Source organism: Carettochelys insculpta, chromosome 3 (genome assembly GCF_033958435.1).
Source record: "Carettochelys insculpta isolate YL-2023 chromosome 3, ASM3395843v1, whole genome shotgun sequence".
In the NCBI taxonomy this organism is placed as follows: domain Eukaryota; kingdom Metazoa; phylum Chordata; order Testudines; family Carettochelyidae; genus Carettochelys; species Carettochelys insculpta.
In genome coordinates this window covers 96,055,380-96,072,843 of record NC_134139.1, presented here as the reverse complement: position 1 = coordinate 96,072,843, position 17,464 = coordinate 96,055,380, and the positions used below count along the sequence as shown (strand labels likewise).

At 46.3% G+C, this 17,464-nt stretch overlaps 1 protein-coding gene across 1 annotated transcript in view; it reads left to right on the top strand.

The window, feature by feature from the left end:
- Nucleotides 1–17,464, top strand: part of UST (uronyl 2-sulfotransferase) — a 250,940-nt gene that overhangs the window by 59,224 nt on the left and 174,252 nt on the right. The window contains exon 2 of the mRNA XM_074990414.1: nucleotides 13,813–13,856. Within this exon, the coding sequence (XP_074846515.1) occupies nucleotides 13,813–13,856 (44 nt within the window). The remainder of the gene's footprint in view (nucleotides 1–13,812; nucleotides 13,857–17,464) is intronic.

Sequence of the window (17,464 nt, the reverse complement as noted above, 5' to 3'; positions counted from 1 at the left end):
ATATTCATGTATCAAAAACCATCTGAAGGTTTTTTTATGAGAATAAGGTTATAGTAGCTCACTAATTCTTAAGGAATGAAAATAAGATGGCTAGATATAGTGTATTCTGTATTTGCCCCTTTTTTAATGTGCTGTTTTGCATTATTAACCACCTTTTTGTAGAAGGTGACGAGATAACATGACCATGGTTTGTTTAATTTTTAGGCAAGGGATAAATTGATAGCGATTGAAGCAATCTGGAATAATTTGTAGCTACAGGTTAAACCTCCCAAAATTGGAATTCTCTCATCTGGCAGCATCCATCATCCGACAGCACCATGGATATTACTGGACAAGAGACCCAGGTTGGGCGATGCGACAGATGGTCAGAGGCGACAGCCAGCCGGTGCTGGTTTCTGCAGGACCTGGGCTGCACTCGGTATCTGCAGGGCCAGGACCTTGAAGGCAGCCTGGCTGGGACTGCACCAGGCACCCACAGGGCTGGACTGTGCTGACAGCCTGGCCGGGGCCACACCAAGCACCCGTGAGGTGGGGGCTGTGGTGGCAGCCTGGCTAGTCCAGAGCCGGCTTCTGGGCTGGCCTCTGCAGGCCCTGGGCCACACCTGCAGCTCTGGGGCTATGCCGGAAGCCCAGATGTGGGCAGAGCTGGCACTTATGTGGCCTGGGCTGTGGCTATGTCCAGCATGGCGCTGGAACCAGCCTCTACAGGTGGCAGACAGAGGTGGCTGGGTTGCTGTCAGCCCAGCAGGGGCCAAGGTGGCATGGGGAAGGGAGGAAGAGAGGACAGCAGACCTCCCTTCATCCAGCAAATTCCCTCATCCAGGACCAGTCTAGCTAATACCTAATGATATCAAGGTGGTTCAAGTGTTTAAGGCTGAGTTTGTTTCAGCCTTCAATAAAAGTGATAATAGTGACTTTTAAAAACTGAACACAATTAATATTAACAAAAAAATGAAGGAATGGGGAAAAGACAAGATTAGAGCAGTGTTTCTCCACCTTTTTTATAAAGTGCCCCTTTTAAAAAAAAAAAAAAAAAGTACCCCTAATACCTACAATTTCGAGAGACCTTTTTTTCTACCATTGTAACACATTTGTGTAAACAACTTAATCATGACTGGTTGGTTGGAAGAAATTGCTAACTGGCAATAAACTTGCCATTGTACTTTTGACTGTGCAAAAAGGATAAATACAAAATCAGAGGAACATAAAGTAAGTCCATTTTTTAAAAAATTCATAAAAGGTTGAGAAATACTGAATTAATGTATCCTCTGGAAGAGCTCTCTATCACACCGGGGGGTACGCATACCCTGGTTGAAAACCACTGGATTTCAGCAATGGTCATGGATCAGTTGATCATGAGTTACAGTTTGATCCTGAAGAATCTCCCAGTTGATGTCATCTCTGGTGGTGCAGTAGGGCTGCTACTACGACAGGCTTGTTCCTTGCCTCCCACAGCCCCATGATGTTCCTGGAAGTGACCAGCTTGAATCTGCAGCTTCATGGGGAGGAGGGGTCTTGGCATGTTGCTCCTGCCTGCAAACATTGCCCCTGCACATCCACTGGCTGGGATTGGTGAGTCTTGGACAATACGTGCTTAGGGGGTGCTGCTGTCAGAGAGGGGGGAGTGTATGGGGCCATGTGTCCCCCACCTTCAGGGGCCATAGGGAAGCAGTGGTCCCTTCCAGGAGCAGTATGGGGCTCGGGCAGGCAGACAGCCTGACTAAGCCTTGCTGCATGGCCAACTGGCAGCTGCCCCAGTAAATGCCACCCGGCCGGAGTTCACACCCCAACCCTCTACCCAGAGCTAGCACCTATTACCCTCTCCTGTGCCCAAGCTTTCTCCCAGAGCTTTCACTCCTTCCTGCACCCAGACCCCTCAGCCCTAGCCCAGCACCCATACCCTCCTCCTAATCCCCTGCCCCAGCTCAGTGAACATAAGTGAGAGGGGTATGGCTTTGGGGAAGAGGTGGGGTAAATCCTGGGTCATCCTTAAAATCGCCAATAAAATACTAAATTTCTCTTTTAAAAATAAGTTACATTTAAATCTCACTGCAAACACTGCACATACACTTAGTCTCATAAAAAGAATTAATGGCTCTAGTCTGTCCAGCCTAACAACTAGCTCTTGCTGCTTCAACATTCTGGGCCTCCAATTTCTGTTTTTGAGCAGAGTGAAAAGTAATCAAAGAAAGACACAAACTGCATAGGATTGCTTTTGTTCTTTGGAAGCAAAGCTGACCTTACAAATTATGGAGCCTTATGCAACTGAGGGCCTCCCCCAGCAGAAACTGGGGGTACAGCTGCTCTCATGCGCACGCACGCACGCACGCGCACACACACACACACACACACACACACACACACACACACAGAGAGAGAGAGGCCTGGGAGCTTCAGTCCCAACCCCTTCTGGATGGCTTCTGCCCACCTCCTTTCCCCGCACAGCTTCTGCTCGGGCCAGGACTGTCTTTCTACCCTCCACAGACACTGGTGCAGAAGCAGCACCTGATATATTCCCTGTAGGCAAGTGGAGGTAGATGGAGAATATGCTACAGCCGGTATAATGGTATGGTGCATTGCTCAGTCTTTGTCTAGTGCAAGAGTTACATTTGGTTCCTAACACAGAGCAGTTACATGCCATCCCTTACGCAGACCTGAGCATAAAGGTTCCATTTAGCAAACTTGTACATATCTGTGACAGAATCATGAAAATAACACTCATGTTCAGCTACAGAATATTAACTGCCAACAGTGTGTCAGAAAAGTCATTTCTCTCACAGTAGAAGCTTTATGCTTTTGCCAACTCTGTCCCAGTAAGGGGCCTCTGTGTTACTACCCGTCTTTCTCACTTAACATCTCAATAGCTTTTGAAGTCCATGTGACCGGAACTATATAACCTGTGGGGGTAGTGGGGCTGGAGATGCCATGACTGATAAAGCTGCAAGTCAGTTGCCCAGCTTTTTTATAATCCCTGTTTAGCCCTGATTTGAAGGCAGCCAGAGGGGTAAATCTCAGCTGGACCAGCCCACACAGAGGGCCATAAAGTGTTCTTTGGAGTCCACAAGGGCCTGGAGCACCACGGAGTGGTTCACCTTTCTTATTGATGCAGTGCTGTGGTCATGGGCCCAGATTGAAATGTGGGTCCCATCCAATGTGTCAGTACAGTTGGGGAAGCCCAGGGCCGCCTGACAGCCTGGATGAGATGGAGAAGTACGCACTTGTGAGTGTGTGGTGCGGTGCCCTGGAGCCCCCATGTCCCTCCCCACTCCTTCATGGTCCCTCTCCTCTGGCCTCTCTTGGGTCTCGCTTCCCTGTCTGCGAGGGACCCCCATGCGCCGGAGCCCCCTCCCTGTAGCGGGTGTCTGACCCACGTATGCCTTGCCCCCATGAGTGCAGCCACAACGGTCGCCTTGCCCCCCCCCAAACTGGTGCCCTGTGGACCAGTGGCTTTCCGGGATGGCCAGCTTCCATGTTGCAACAGCAACCGGCTTTTCCAGGGAGAGCACGGAGCTCATACAGGTGTCCTGGGGCTGGATGGCAGGGGCAAGCCAGTGACACAGCTCCAGAAATGTCCGCTGTGCCATCCAGAAATTCTGGAGGCAGCAGTTATTTCACTTCCCCATCGTGAGCTGGTCCCACCAATCCGAGCTCATGGAATAGCTCCAGAGGAGCTGGATCGCACAGGGGACGGAGTGCGGATGATGCCCAGTGGAGGGGGCCTGTATGACCGTGGTGAAGAGGGGTTGATCACTGGAGTGGGTAGAAGGCAGCAATGGCCACTGTGGCCAGCAGGTGGACTGTGATGTTGGGGAGCTGCTGGGGATCCATGGGGTCTCTGCAGTGGCTCTGCTCCATGCACAGGATCTGCTGTACCGTGGACAGGCTAGCAGCCCTCAGTGTGTGCAGGGTGAAGGTGTTGGGGAGGGGCCCTTTAAGGGAATGGCTGGCTGCAGCTCCCTGAAGGGCTTGTCAGCCCTGAGACCCCCATCCTCAGCGTTTCCTGGCCCATTCTTTCAAAAGAGTGCCCAGAGCTGTGTGGATGCTCTCTTTCAGGAGAGCGGGCTGGTCTTTCAAAATCGGATTAAAGGCTCAATCTTCTGTTTGTGTGTAGACGCGCTTTTTCAAAAGGTGATCTTCTGGAAGATCATCTTTCCAAAGATCACTTCAGTGTAGACGTAGCCTAAGATAATCCTTGAAGCCAGTGCAGCAAGTCAAATTTTCTAAGAATGCACAAACATTAGGCAGTAGTGCCTTGCAGTTTTCATTTCTGGTTTTCTACGGCTATACCCCTTTTGCTGCTTTCTTTCAAGGCTCATGTATTTTTAGTACTTTTTTATTAGCATGCAGAAGTTGGTGGCTCCTCTGATGGCAGCCTAACGCAAATTAGGAAAGTGATACATGTAAGAAGCACACATCTAAAACCCCATTTATTCCATATTGTTGTAATTGGAGACGGGCACGCTGGTTTGAGTAAAATAAGAACAGATTGTCCAACAATCCCACACTTTGAATCTGAGCAGAGCTGTTAGTTATTGCACTGCCAATACTTATGTTTATCCTAAGCCAGCTTTCCATATATTTTCTGTAGTCCAATATTTTTTATTCTGTAAACAATTTGTCCTAAAATCTACTCTAGATTTTGGTATGTTTGAGTCAATATGCATACATATATGATTTTTCTGTCTCATCCCCATGCTATTGCTTCAGGCAATCTGTTATGTCTCTGAGGTTTTAGTAGATGAGACATCAGTATTTCATTGTCGGATGAATATTGAATATGGCAATGGTCAGCAACCGTTCCAAAATTTGATGTTTTGACTTCTGCATACCATCCAAGTGCCTGTGATACTTCTTAAGGTCACTAAGGCTGAGTCTACACTACAGTTCTGTTTTGAAAGAATGTCTTTCGAAAGAGAACATAGACAGATGATCTTTCGAAACGGAGCATTTACACACACCAGCGGGGACCAAAGGTTCAGTCCGTTCTTTCAAAAGGCCCCCAGCACAATTTGGAAAGAGAGCGTCCGCCCATGCCAAGGCGCTCGTTTGAAAGAGCTGGGGCAGGAAGCGCCATGGGCAGGGCTGCCACCCGCCGTCCCCTTAAAGGCCCCTCGTCCCCCCCGTACCTCAGCCTGCACACACTGAGGGCCAGCAACCCTGTCCCCAGCCAGAGAGAGTGTGAGCGAGCGGAAATGGGATCCTGGGCCCCCATGGATCCCAAGCAGCACCCCCCCATTGCAGCCATGGCCAGCGCCCTGGCCACAGTACTGGCCACCGTGCTGCAGCGGCTCTGGGTGGCCACCACAATAGCCACCCTCCTGGATGCCATCCTCAGGGTGCAACGTCCCCAGCCGGTCCCCAGATCATCTGCTACCTACGAAGCTTCCCCACAAGCAGCGACTGGTGGGACTGGCTGGTGCTGGAGGACTGGGCCTACGACTGGTGGCTACAGAACTTCAGGATGACCAAGGAGCTGTGCCACTGGCTCGCCCCAGTCCTACAGCACCAGGACGCCCACCTGAGGCTGGCGCTCCTCCTGCACAAAAGGGTGGTCATCGCCCTGTGGAAGCTGGCCATCCTGTATAGTTACTGATCCATTGGCCACCAGTTTGGGGTGGGCAAAGCCACCTTCAGGGCCATCCTCATCGAGGTAAGCTGTGCCCTGCTCACACCTAGACTGCCTGTGGGAGGGCAGCCTGGGGACAGTCACCATCCGGAGAAGGGTGGGCACCCTGGGGGCAGGGGCGGGGATGGGGACAGGCCCGGGTGGGCAAGCTGCACCCCATGCTACTCCACCCCACGCTCACGAGCGTGCCCCCTGTGCCCTGCAGGTCATCCGGGTGATCAACAAGGTGCTCCGGAGGCAGCTGGTTTGTGTTGGGGACCTGGACGCCATCCAGGGATTCCAGGAGCTGGGCTTCCCCAACTGCTTTGGGGCCCTGGATGGCACCCACATCGCCATCCAGGCCCCGGAGCACAGCCACGGGGCCTACATGAATCGCAAGGGCTACCACTTGTTGGTCCTGGAGGCCCTGGTCGACGGCAACAGCTGGTTCAAGGACATCTACGTGGGCTGGTCCGGGTGCTCCCACGATGCAAGGGTCGTCAGGAACTGAGGGCTGGGATATCGTATGGCTGAGGGGACCTTCATCCCCGGCGGGAGCTTCCCATCGGGGACACGACGATGCCACCCTGCATCGTGGCGGATGAGGCCTACCCCCTGCAGGTCTAGCTGATTGCGGCCATACACTGGGCGCACACAGCCCTTTTTAATTAGCTGCTGAACCGCTCCCGGAGCACTGTCTAGCAGGTGTTTGGCCACCTGAAGGGGTGTTTTAGATGCCTCTACACCAGGCTGGAGGTTGGCCTCCCCAATGTCACGGTGGTGGTCGGGGCCTGCTGCACCGTCCGTAACCTGGTGGAGGTGAAACATGAGCCCTGTATGCAGGGGTGAGCCACTGAGGCGGGGCACGGGTACGAACAGCCCCTTGTCACCCTGTGCCACCAGGGCCAGCAGGGGTGCGTGTAAGGGAAGCCCTGCGCCAGACCTTTGAGCGGGGGCCACGGTAATGCCCCCCCGCACCCTGCACACTCCGCCCCCACTGGCACACATGCATGGGGGACACAGGGTAAACCATAAAAATAAACTGTTTATATATAAAAAATAAAAAAGTGCCCCTCATTATGTAAGGAGAACTATATACATGTGTGAGGGGAGGGCAAACGGGGAGAACTATTTACATGGGAGGCGGGGATGATGAACGGGGATCTGGGGTTGGGGGGCCTCACCTCTCCAGGGGGCTCAATGGCTGGGAGCCCTGCCGCGTGGTCCTAGGTGCCACACGTCAGCCCTGTGAGGCTGGGGCGGTGAGGCAGTCTGGCCCGCCTGTGCCTTGGGGCTGATGTCTCTGTGGGTGGGCCCCGGGCCCCACAGCCACCAGCGTGCACGGTGCATGCCTGTGGGTTCCTCTAGGAACTTGGGTGAGGCACGTTCAGAGGTGGCCTGGCTGGATGGGCCTGAGGGGAAGTCGATGGCGAGGGCCCCCTCGCTCGAGCCCTCATCGTCACTGGTGTCCTAGATCCATCAGGGGCATCTGCAAGTGGCTGGTGGTGTGGGCTAGTCCTCCCCCTCAGTCCCTGTCCCCTCCAGCTCGGTCTGGGGGTCAGTGTTGTCCAGGTACACAGCCAGGGGTCCCACCTCCTTGGGCTCAAGGAGGCGGTTGAATTCTTGGAAGTAGGAGCAGCTGTTGGTCGCTGCCCTTGACTGTGTGGCCGTGTCCCAAGCCTGGCAGTATGCCTGCCAGAGCTCCTTGACTTTGGATCTCACCTGGTCCAGGGTCTGGGTGGGGTGACCCCAGCCAGTGAAGCCCTTGGCCAGGCGCTCAAATGCTGCAGCATTCCGGCGCCGGACCCCCGTTTGCTGCAGGACCTCCTCATCTTCGCACAGGGCGAGGAGGCCCTGCAGCTCGGCCTCTGTCTAGGAGGGGGCCCAACATTTCGGGGGCTGGCTCCCCTCCTGGGAGAACTCTCCCTGTCCCTGTATGGCCCCTGGGGTGGGTGGGAGTCCAAGCTGCTGACCATGGTGCTTGAGGTGCTGCGGCTTCCCCTAGGACGTTGTGGTTGGGAGCTACGTGAGCAGCAGCTTGGGCTCCCTGCTGCCTGCAGGCTCTCAGCTTCCTGCCTGAGGGCTTCTGGGACCCTGCGTGTTGAAAGGCGACCGGACGCTGGAGCCATAGAGTTTCGCTTGTGCTGTGAGCGACGCTGCCACCTGCCAGCTGATCGCGGCCATGAAGCACCTGGTCTTTTGAAAGAGCGGGCTGCAGAACGTCTACGCGTGCACTCCTTCGAAATTATCTTTCGAAAGAGGGCGCTTTTCCCATCCCGGGAATGTAGGACCGACTTCGAAAGAAAAGGAGAGTTCTTTCACAGTTAATTTCAAAAGAGCGCCGTGTCATTATAGATGCTCCGCGGCTTCTTTCGAAAGAACTCGGTCTTGTGATCCTAATTTCGAATGTACTTGCTAGTGTAGATGCACCCTAACAGTACTATTTACAACAGCTTCATTAATAAACAAATAAAGATGCAGAGCTTTGCCGTTTAGGTGGTGGTGGGTAGCACTAGCTGGTCTTTTGTTAATCCACAGGCTTTGAGCAAGCTCCCAGTTGCACGGGGAAGGAGGGGCATGGGGGAGCGCCCACCTCACAAGTCGATGAAAATCAGCTCCCGTGCCACTCTTGGCACCCGTGCCGAGGGTTTCTGGCTACTGGTATAGATATACTCTTCTATTCTCCTTTCTCCTTTTTCTTTCTCTCTCACTTAGGTTCTTTTGCATTTGGCTGATGGAAGTGTTTTTGTATACAGTGAAGAATTAGAAGAACTCTGCTTTCTTTGTTATGAAAGCACAAGCATTTACCATTGACTGTAAAATAGAATCTCTTTACATATTTGGCAGGATAGGGCTTATGACACACAGTATAGTAACTATGACTATACTGTAGAAGGCAGTGATACCTACATGCACAAGTTAGTTCATTTACAAAATTAGTGACAACACAACCAAAGCCTGGGTCCAGAACTTGAACTAACTTTAAAAAAATGGGGGTCTCCTCCTTTACTTTTCCTTTTTTGTATACCATGGCATTTCCAAATCTCAAGTGACATTTGAAGAAATTCTGAAATATTGCTAAAACAGCTGTTTATGGTCTACCTAATAGAAGGAATTGGTACCACAAATCTTGCATGCATTGTTTTCATGATTATCCCATTCCCTCTTTAAAATAGACTCTTTAGAAAAACAAATCCAAGAAAGCGGTGTCTACAATAGAAGTTTGCAGAGACAGACTCTTGCTTCCCCTTCCATATAAAGGTATTGATTGATCTGCTGAATTGTTAAGCTCTTACATTGGTGTCTCTTATGGTAATTATACTTAATACAAAAATAACTTTTTGGTTTTATTTTATGCATAGTGAGGTTTAATAGAAAAGATTTCCTATTAAATTTGGAGTTCTTAATTGATTACGTAAGCTGCAGATACGTCTTCATTGATATGTAAGATGCAGATACATCCTTTTTATAAGATACTAGTCCAGTTATAGACTTTTTTTTTTTTGTTTATTGTTACAACAGAAACGATCTTGCCAAGTAGACAGTACTGTGTATTTCTGGGAGTTAAGTGCTTTATTCTCTATTTCTGTTAAAATGATGTAATAAATAGTAAACCAGAGCTGAATTATTTATAATTGGTTAAATTGAAAGTTCCTAGACTTCACTTAATGAGACAACAAAATTGACCGAGTAATCCCTTCCATGTCTTGTCTGTCTTTGCTTTCAGTGTACAATCGCATATTCATTTGTATGGAGTGAATGATGCCCTATAATGGATAGTTACTTTGAAATACAGACGCCTAAAAAAGTCAAAAAAATGAAATATGGACCCAGATTTAAATGAAAACTGGGGAATACACCTTCCATTATCATACCTATCCACCCCAGGAAGTACTTTATCTTTTTGTTGATATTTACAGTGAGATTATGAACGTGCTCATGTGCCTGTGCAGTGTTCTAATTGTTTCTGATGCTGTAATGTATAAACACAGAAAAATCAACCTCTTGTTCTTTGCTTCATGTAAGGTATACAGAGATACCTATTTTGTCTTATCAAGGTGGCGATGGTAGTGTTTATGTTGCAGTACCTTAGTAATAAGCTGCTCAACTGTACAACATCTTTCTTTTAGCCTACATGATCGTTCTGGTCTCTTGTGGCCTGAAAAGCTGAATCTTTCAGTTCTTTTAATTTCTTACAGTAAGAAACAACTTGTGGAGTGCCTTTTCCTGATGTGTTTATTAAAGTTTCCACTGTTTAACTCTCTGTGTGTGTGTGTGTGTGTGTGTGTGAGAGAGAGAGAGAGAGAGAGGGAACACACGCACCCTGTAGGTGTCTTTCAGGTTCAGTGACCACTTAGCCTTCCAGGGCCCCTTCTACTTTACTTTGTTCTTGTTAGCCGGTGGCCGGGTACCAACTATGCCCTTGTTACCATCTGAGTCTTTAACTGCAAGAGCACGGAGCTCGTCACTGCGGGCAGCCGGGCCAGGCTGACGGATGCCCCTGGGTCCTAAACAACCCAGTTTTTTTACTGCTGGAGCAGGGAGCTCCTAGCACTCTCACCTATGGCCAGGCTGTGGTAACCAAACGGTTAAAGTTCTTTTTATTGTGCTGGCTGTGTTGCCGTGACAGAGAGTAACAACAGTCGGGCTCAGATCTTAACCAGTTACAAGTTTATTAAGCTACAGTTATAAGCGTGCAGTTACAAAAGGCTATTGTCTACTTCTTATATGCTAGCAGGGTACAGGTGTTAACAGGTTATGTTACAGTCCAATACAAAGATATCTGTTACCATCTAACACAATGATATCTTAATACGACAACATCTAGTTACAGAGCTCTAATTCTTTATCTGTGTACACCAAAAGGGAGACCTTAATGTGGGTGTATCTTACCCTCCTTGCATCTCTCGATACCTGTGTAGCCAAGCCAGGATTGGTCACTCAATTCTGTGGAAAGACGAATACGAGGTTGGGTGTCCCCAGTTGCGGACCTCAGGAGGCAATCACCTGACCCGACCAGCAGGTAGTTGGTGGGAATGCACTCAGAGTCAGAGTGCTGCTGGGTCCATCTTTCTACCCCTTAGGTTACGTATTCTCTTTCTTATCTATGGTGTCAGATTGTACTGGTCTGTCTTTTGTGACGCCAGTTTTTACAAGGGCAATTCTTACTTAATTTGCACTTGTAAGACAGGAGATAAGCAATTTTGGGAGTACAGGACATTCTTTTACAGGGGCGGAGATTCCTCTTCTGCGATGGCTGTGTGGGCATCAAATCCATCAATGCCAGCTGGGGTGATTTCCTGAGGTCCCCCTCTCCTTCGTTGACAGTTTGGCCTGTTAGCCTTTTATCTGTACTTTGTTTCTCAGGGTCGCCATGAGCTAGCACATCTGGGCCTCAATGAGAGACATCAAAGACTCTGCTGTCAGCAGCTGTTCAGTGCCCTGTGTGCTCTGAGGCATCTCAGTGGGGGGCGCGGGGCAGCAAGCAAGCTGGCTTGTACAGGGGAGACTTTTGTCTGGCTACAGTTCTTATCAAGTTTTTCAACTTCCTGCAGGTTTATTTCCTAGCATAGGTGTTTCTTATCTATTGTAATGTTCATATAGAAGCCTTGCCTCAAGATGAATTTTGGGCTTGATCCTGGGATTTGGTGATCAGTCAAAATATTTGCGAAAGGATTTCAACAGGAGCGAAGGCAGTGATGAGTATATACCATCCATACAGTTTGTCCTCTCCTATCAATGCCCTGCATTCCCACATCTTCTCATTACTTTTTGTCATGCTGTGGATAGCATATGGACTATTTGGGTGGGGGGGAAAAAAAAGCCCAAACCCTTTTCATTTGTTTATCAAAAGGGAACATTTATTTTACATTTGCTACAGTGAAGAAGAGGACTCCTTGTAGCGCACTCATTCGTCATTCCATACATGTTCAAAACAGTTCTGACTTATGTACCAGAGGGGCAGAAGACTGAGGTGTAGCAAGAAGTAGCCAACTTGAGGGTGGAATTTATTTTCCCCACTGTGACTTCATCTACACCCTCCTTCCCAACCTTTTTGGGAGTGGGAAATGGGTATGTGGTGTAAGTCGTCCTCTCTGGATTCCAAATCAATCCTATTTAAACTTTCACCACTTTTATCTGTCTGATGACAAGTTTGTGTCACCACTTTTCACTGTTTAATTTTGTCCAGAGACTTTCATTGTACATGAAACTCTTTCATTACATCCGTTCAGAATTTGGCTCATTATTTTTAAAAACATGTAGTAGACTCCAGAACATGGTTCTCAAATTAAAATATGGTTTAAAAAAGAAATCAAGCACATGAAATACCTGTGCCAGCTCAGATATGAAGACAATTCTTGTCGCTAAAACACTCGAAAGGTTAAAAGATGAGATGTTGATACTTTGACAAAAATCAATTTTGACGTCTATATCCAAAAGATTTTCTTCATAAATCTCATACTTTCTGGTTCAGTCCTTATAGGCAACATGCTGTAAGCTACAGTATATAGTATGAATGCACTAATGTTTACAAACTGGAAAACAGTAATTTAGAGAGGAAAACAGTAATTCAGATCCTTTTTTCAGCAAAATTAACCATGACTGCGGTTTTCTAAAACTGTAATTAAAGTTCTTTAATTTGGGTAAAGTCAAATGTCTAGAATAACTACAGTGGGGGTGTGTGTGTGTGTGCGCGTGCGTGCGTGTGTGTGCCCGCGCGTGCGCACGTGTGTATAGGAAGGCCTAAACATACCTTTTTCAATAATAGGTCACATTTTCAAAAAGACCCATTACATGGCTAATATTTTTAGTCAGTCACTTCTTTTCAGATATTAGCTACAATTTTAAAGTGCTTACCTATTTAATAATTGTCTGCATTGCCTAATAAATGTCTGTGCTTAAAACAGAGCAAGAAAGAAAATGAAAAGCTGAAAAAGTGATTTTTACATCAATAATATTAGTCTCTTGGCTGCATTCATTAAAGGGTAGATTGCTGGATGCATTTAGCTACTCCGTACAAACTGTTCATTGTTGATGAAAACTGATGTGTGCTGAGAGCCAGATTGTAGGCAAACCTAGTTAATGGCTATTGCTGGAAGAGTGGAATTAGCATAACTTCAGGGCTTTGGCAAACTATATTGTAATAGCACAGACTCACCACCATGGCGCCTGCTGTTAATCATTCTGGGAGTTAACTCAGTCCAGCTCCTGCCCGCCCTCTTTGCAAGGTGTGTCATCTGTTGTCTGCACCTCTTTCTAACTTCTGCAGGATTTTGGACCTGCACGTTTCCCTGAATGCAGCAGCCTCTCCAGGGCATGACCTTCTGGCTGTTTCCCAACTCTCTTCTTCCCCCTTCCAGGGGACAGAGGGATTTTCATACCGTTTTGGGCTTGGAGATAACTGAGATTACAAGGCTTTGAATGCAGCCATCAGCCTGATAGAGACTGCGTTATTCTTTTGCCCTTTGATTGTATGTTAGGAAGATTTCCATTTGATATGAGGAACAGAAAGTAAGTTAAGGAAGAAATGCTGCATGTGTATGTTTGTGTGTATCTAAAATCCTGTGGGTGAGTGCTTTTATATTGGAGTAACTTACTGGAAAATGCTTGAGAATCGCAGGCTTTTACTTTGGCATAAGAAAGGAGCGCAAGTTGGGATGGCAAATATACCAGTATTGTTTGTTCAGACCTTCTGAATATTCTGAGATGGGAAAACAAATCACATATCAGTAGGTGGGAATCCAGTACAGGAAAATGCTGACAGTTTAGAGCAAGTATCACACTATATTTGTCATCTTATCCTGACCAAAATCTAGGAGCCAGTTCCAGAATAATTTTATATTTTGGTTTTTTGTTTTAAACTAATTGTGTCTACTGAGATACATGAATTATAAATATTTACAGTTCTGTCCCTATATAAATTGTATTTTTAATACCGTGAATAAGTAAAGGTACCATGATTGTCCCATTTCAGGCATCTGGACCATTTCGTTTGCACTTAAACTCTAACATTTTTGCAACTGTCTATCAAAAATGTGGATGAGTCAAATCATTCCTAGAAAAAATTAACAAGTGCATGTTTGACTTAGCCCCTGTGAGAAAACAGAATCATTGGGAGACATACTAATACCCATTAGATAGCACTAAATTATTTTTGCTGGTTTGATACTGCATTGCATCATTTTTGTATTTTTCCCCCCCTCCAGGAAATTCCACTTACATGGATGATCATGGACCACCCCCACGCAAGGTGAGCTCCTTCCATATCGAAGTTACCAGTTGCTTTACTATTATATATCTGGAATAAATTGTATTTGGTAGCACATATTATTCCCTAGTAAATGTGGAATAACTCCACTGAGTTTTACACTGATGTAGCTGAAAGTTCAATTTAGCCCTCTTAACTCTCTTCCTTAGAGAGCAATTTCTTTTCTCTTCACTGGTTCAGTGAAGTCCATGGGAAGAGGATTTCAGTCTTGTTTTTACTCGGTGACAGCAAACAGTTTGTCAATACATACAATAGAATACTCAGTGGCCGTCTATTCCAGAACCATTTTATCACTTGGTCACTTCAGGAAATGTTATCAAATTGTTGTTGTTCTTGAAAAGTGTTTGCTCACAAATGCTACAGCCTAACAGGGCTGACTTACTGTTTCTAAACCTTCAGACTGTATCTTTTCTATTTAGTTTCCTTTTTTTTTAATTTAACAGCAAATATTCAGCAGGTGTAGTATTTCAAAAGCCTTATAAAGATGCAGAATAATGAACTCAGTGAAATTGTGGTCCATGCTAAAAAAAATTATCTAAGAGTAAATATTAAGAATATAGCACTGGCTTAAAGGGAAATGAAAAGCAGTCAAGTAGCACTTTAAAGACTAGCAAAATAGTTTATTAGGTGAGCTTTCGTGGGACAGACCCACTTCTTCAGACCGTAGCCAGACCAGAACAGACTCAAATATTGAGTCTGTTCTGGTCTGGCTACGGTCTGAAGAAGTGGGTCTGTCCCACGAAAGCTCACCTAATAAACTATTTTGCTGGTCTTTAAAGTGCCACTTGACTGCTTTTTGTTTTGATAGTGTATAGACTAGCACGGCTTACTCTCTGTTATTATTAAAGGGAAATGGTTATCAAGATGACTATTTCTTGATTTTTCAGATGAGACTAAGGATGTGCCCACACTGTAAACTTAAGTTGACCTACCTTTATGTGGTCTCTCAGTAGCTGAAGTAATGAATGCAATGGGTCATGTTTACCCTGCCCTTCTTTCGGTGGTGTGTATTATCACCAGGAACGCTTCCACCAACTTGAGAGGCAGTGGGCAGGTTGAGGGCCGGAGCCCTCAGCTCCATATACAGGCCCCCCACTGGAAGAAGGGGCAGCCACACCAGGTTTTCTAGCTCCCCCAACCCCTCATGTCCCCTCTCAGGATCTTGGATCTCACTATGGCAGCTGACTAGATTCTGGATGAAGAACTCCCCTCTAGGGACAGCATTTCAAGAATGCAAGGACAAAGATTATGGGTGGCCTATGCAAAAGTGCTTTGAGGTTTTCTGTGCATCCAGGTACAATCCTAGCCATTAATATATGTATATGGTTCTATGTAACCTAATTTGGTGTTACCTTATCTCTAAAACTTTCAGAAAAGACACATAAGACCATCATGACAGTATTCTTTTCTGCTTTATGAGTTAAATATAATATGTTTTCTTAAAAAAAGAGTAGTCCTGTCATGCTATTAATTTGACCATGTTAATTATATTTTCTTATGCATAGGGTAGTATGGTGATGTGTTAATATCGCAGTACAGTAGTTCCCTGAGTTATGCAAAGGTTGCATTCCTGCACACTCTTTCATAATTCAAATTTCGCATAAGTCAGCGGGAGGAGCTGAGAACCAGGCTGCAGCCTGACTCCCAGCTCCCCTGTGCTTGCAGGAGCCAGGAGCGGCTTCTCCGTGGCTCCCCCAGCTGGGGGGAGCCCGGTGAGCAGACAGCTTCTGTGGCACAGCTTCTACCCAGCTGTGGGAAGCAGGGGAGAAGCCCCATGGCAGTAGCGGTCTGGGGGAACCTGGTGGGCAGACAGCCACTGCTGTGGGACTTCTCCCCTGCCTCCTCCAGCTAGGGGCGTTGGGGGCTGGAGTGCTTTTCATTTGCACTTAACTTGCATTAATGCAAGTTAAGCACAAATCGAAAACACGCGTACTAGGGGGTTACTGTAACATAAATGTTTCCTTTGCCAGGTTGTGTACAGTGCAAATGATGCATATGATGACAAGATAAACAATTTAAGATGTTTCCTTCCACAAATCATTTCTCATATTTCTCTATTACTCGTAACAGATTTTAAAAGGAAGGAAGAAGGAATAAATCACTTGACACACTTATCGTTTTATCGATTGCAGATTAGCTTTGGCTGTGGATATTTATTTTGTATCTAATTGCCTCGAATGACACAATAATATGTTAACATCACATGAATAACGTAATCCAAATTTCCTGCATGAGTTGTTCTGCAGGTAGATGTTTTTAGGCCTAGCAGAGGGAATACAATAACTTTAAGTAAACTCTCCATTTATAATTGCTAGGGTAAAAAGATAACACTAAATAATGTTTTTTATTTTGAAAAATTGCAGTTTCCTATGTGTCCCTGAAAGACAGTAGTTTGTTTATTTGGGTACAGTCTAGTGCTTCTGTTTTACCCACCATACCATTCAGGGACCAAAGAATTTCTTAGGTCTAGCCTCCACTGTGAGCCTTTGGCTTGACAAAGTAAAAGCCATGCTTATTCCTGACCCATAGTTTTCATGTTTGATTTACCACTGAGAAAAGCCTTCCCAGGGCAATATGAAAAGGACTATACTATAGATTGCTATAACCTTGAAAACTTTTTTCTGGTTGGTATGCCATATTTAGTATTTTGTTTCTCTTATTTCAGGAGTTTTCCATTACACAAGAGAAGAGTTGGGGAACATGTGCCATAATGCACAGTAGCACCAGTTCAGACAGTTGCATAGTTAGTAGATTCTGAAAAATATGTTAGTTCTCTTCTCTTAGATTCTTGGCTAATCTGCAAGTCTTTTTTTAGAGCTTCCCAATGCCATTCTGCCTTTTAGTGTCACTTAGTGGAGTGTGGTGTCTATCCAGTTTTTTTTATTTCACCCCTCTTCCAGCTGGCAGATAGTTTCAAATTTCTGATGACAAATCCTGTAGTCTGAAGTGTGTCAGTGTTTTACTAATATTTCTGGTATTCGTAAGTCCATCCGTGTCCTGTTGTGTCGTCATGCTTAGTCTTTGGGGTGTGAACGAGATGTTTTGTGCAGCCTGGCCATGCTCAGACTTGAATAGAGTGCTGGTGCAACTAATAAAGTTCCTGGGAATTTTGTCCAGCTAGTTAACTAGTCGGTTAAATAAACAGTACAGCAGGGCAACAGAATGTAGTCTTATGTAAGTACTAATTACATTTTGAAGCACTTGTCCAATTGCTGCATTAAAAACATTGGGAGGGCATAGGCTGGTATATAAGCATCTCGATTGCCCAAACAGCAGCACATGCACAGCCCTCACTTACTTTTCCGTTCACGCCTGTTGGTGAAAACCTCTGCAAAAGTGGCATTATTTATTGCACAAATACTTCATACCATTTGTTTGGGGCCATAGTCTTCCCTCAGACCCGTTAAGTCCTGTTGATTTTGTAGCATTGTATGTTTGGGTAAGTGAAAATGTTACTTATCTTCCTTTGAAGCATCGGCTATTGCCATTTGCTTGAGGCAAGAAACTACATGCACACTGATTCTCATTCAGGAAGTTTTTGTATATTTATTTCAAGCTAAACATTATGCTGGTGGAGTTGTAAGTTTTGT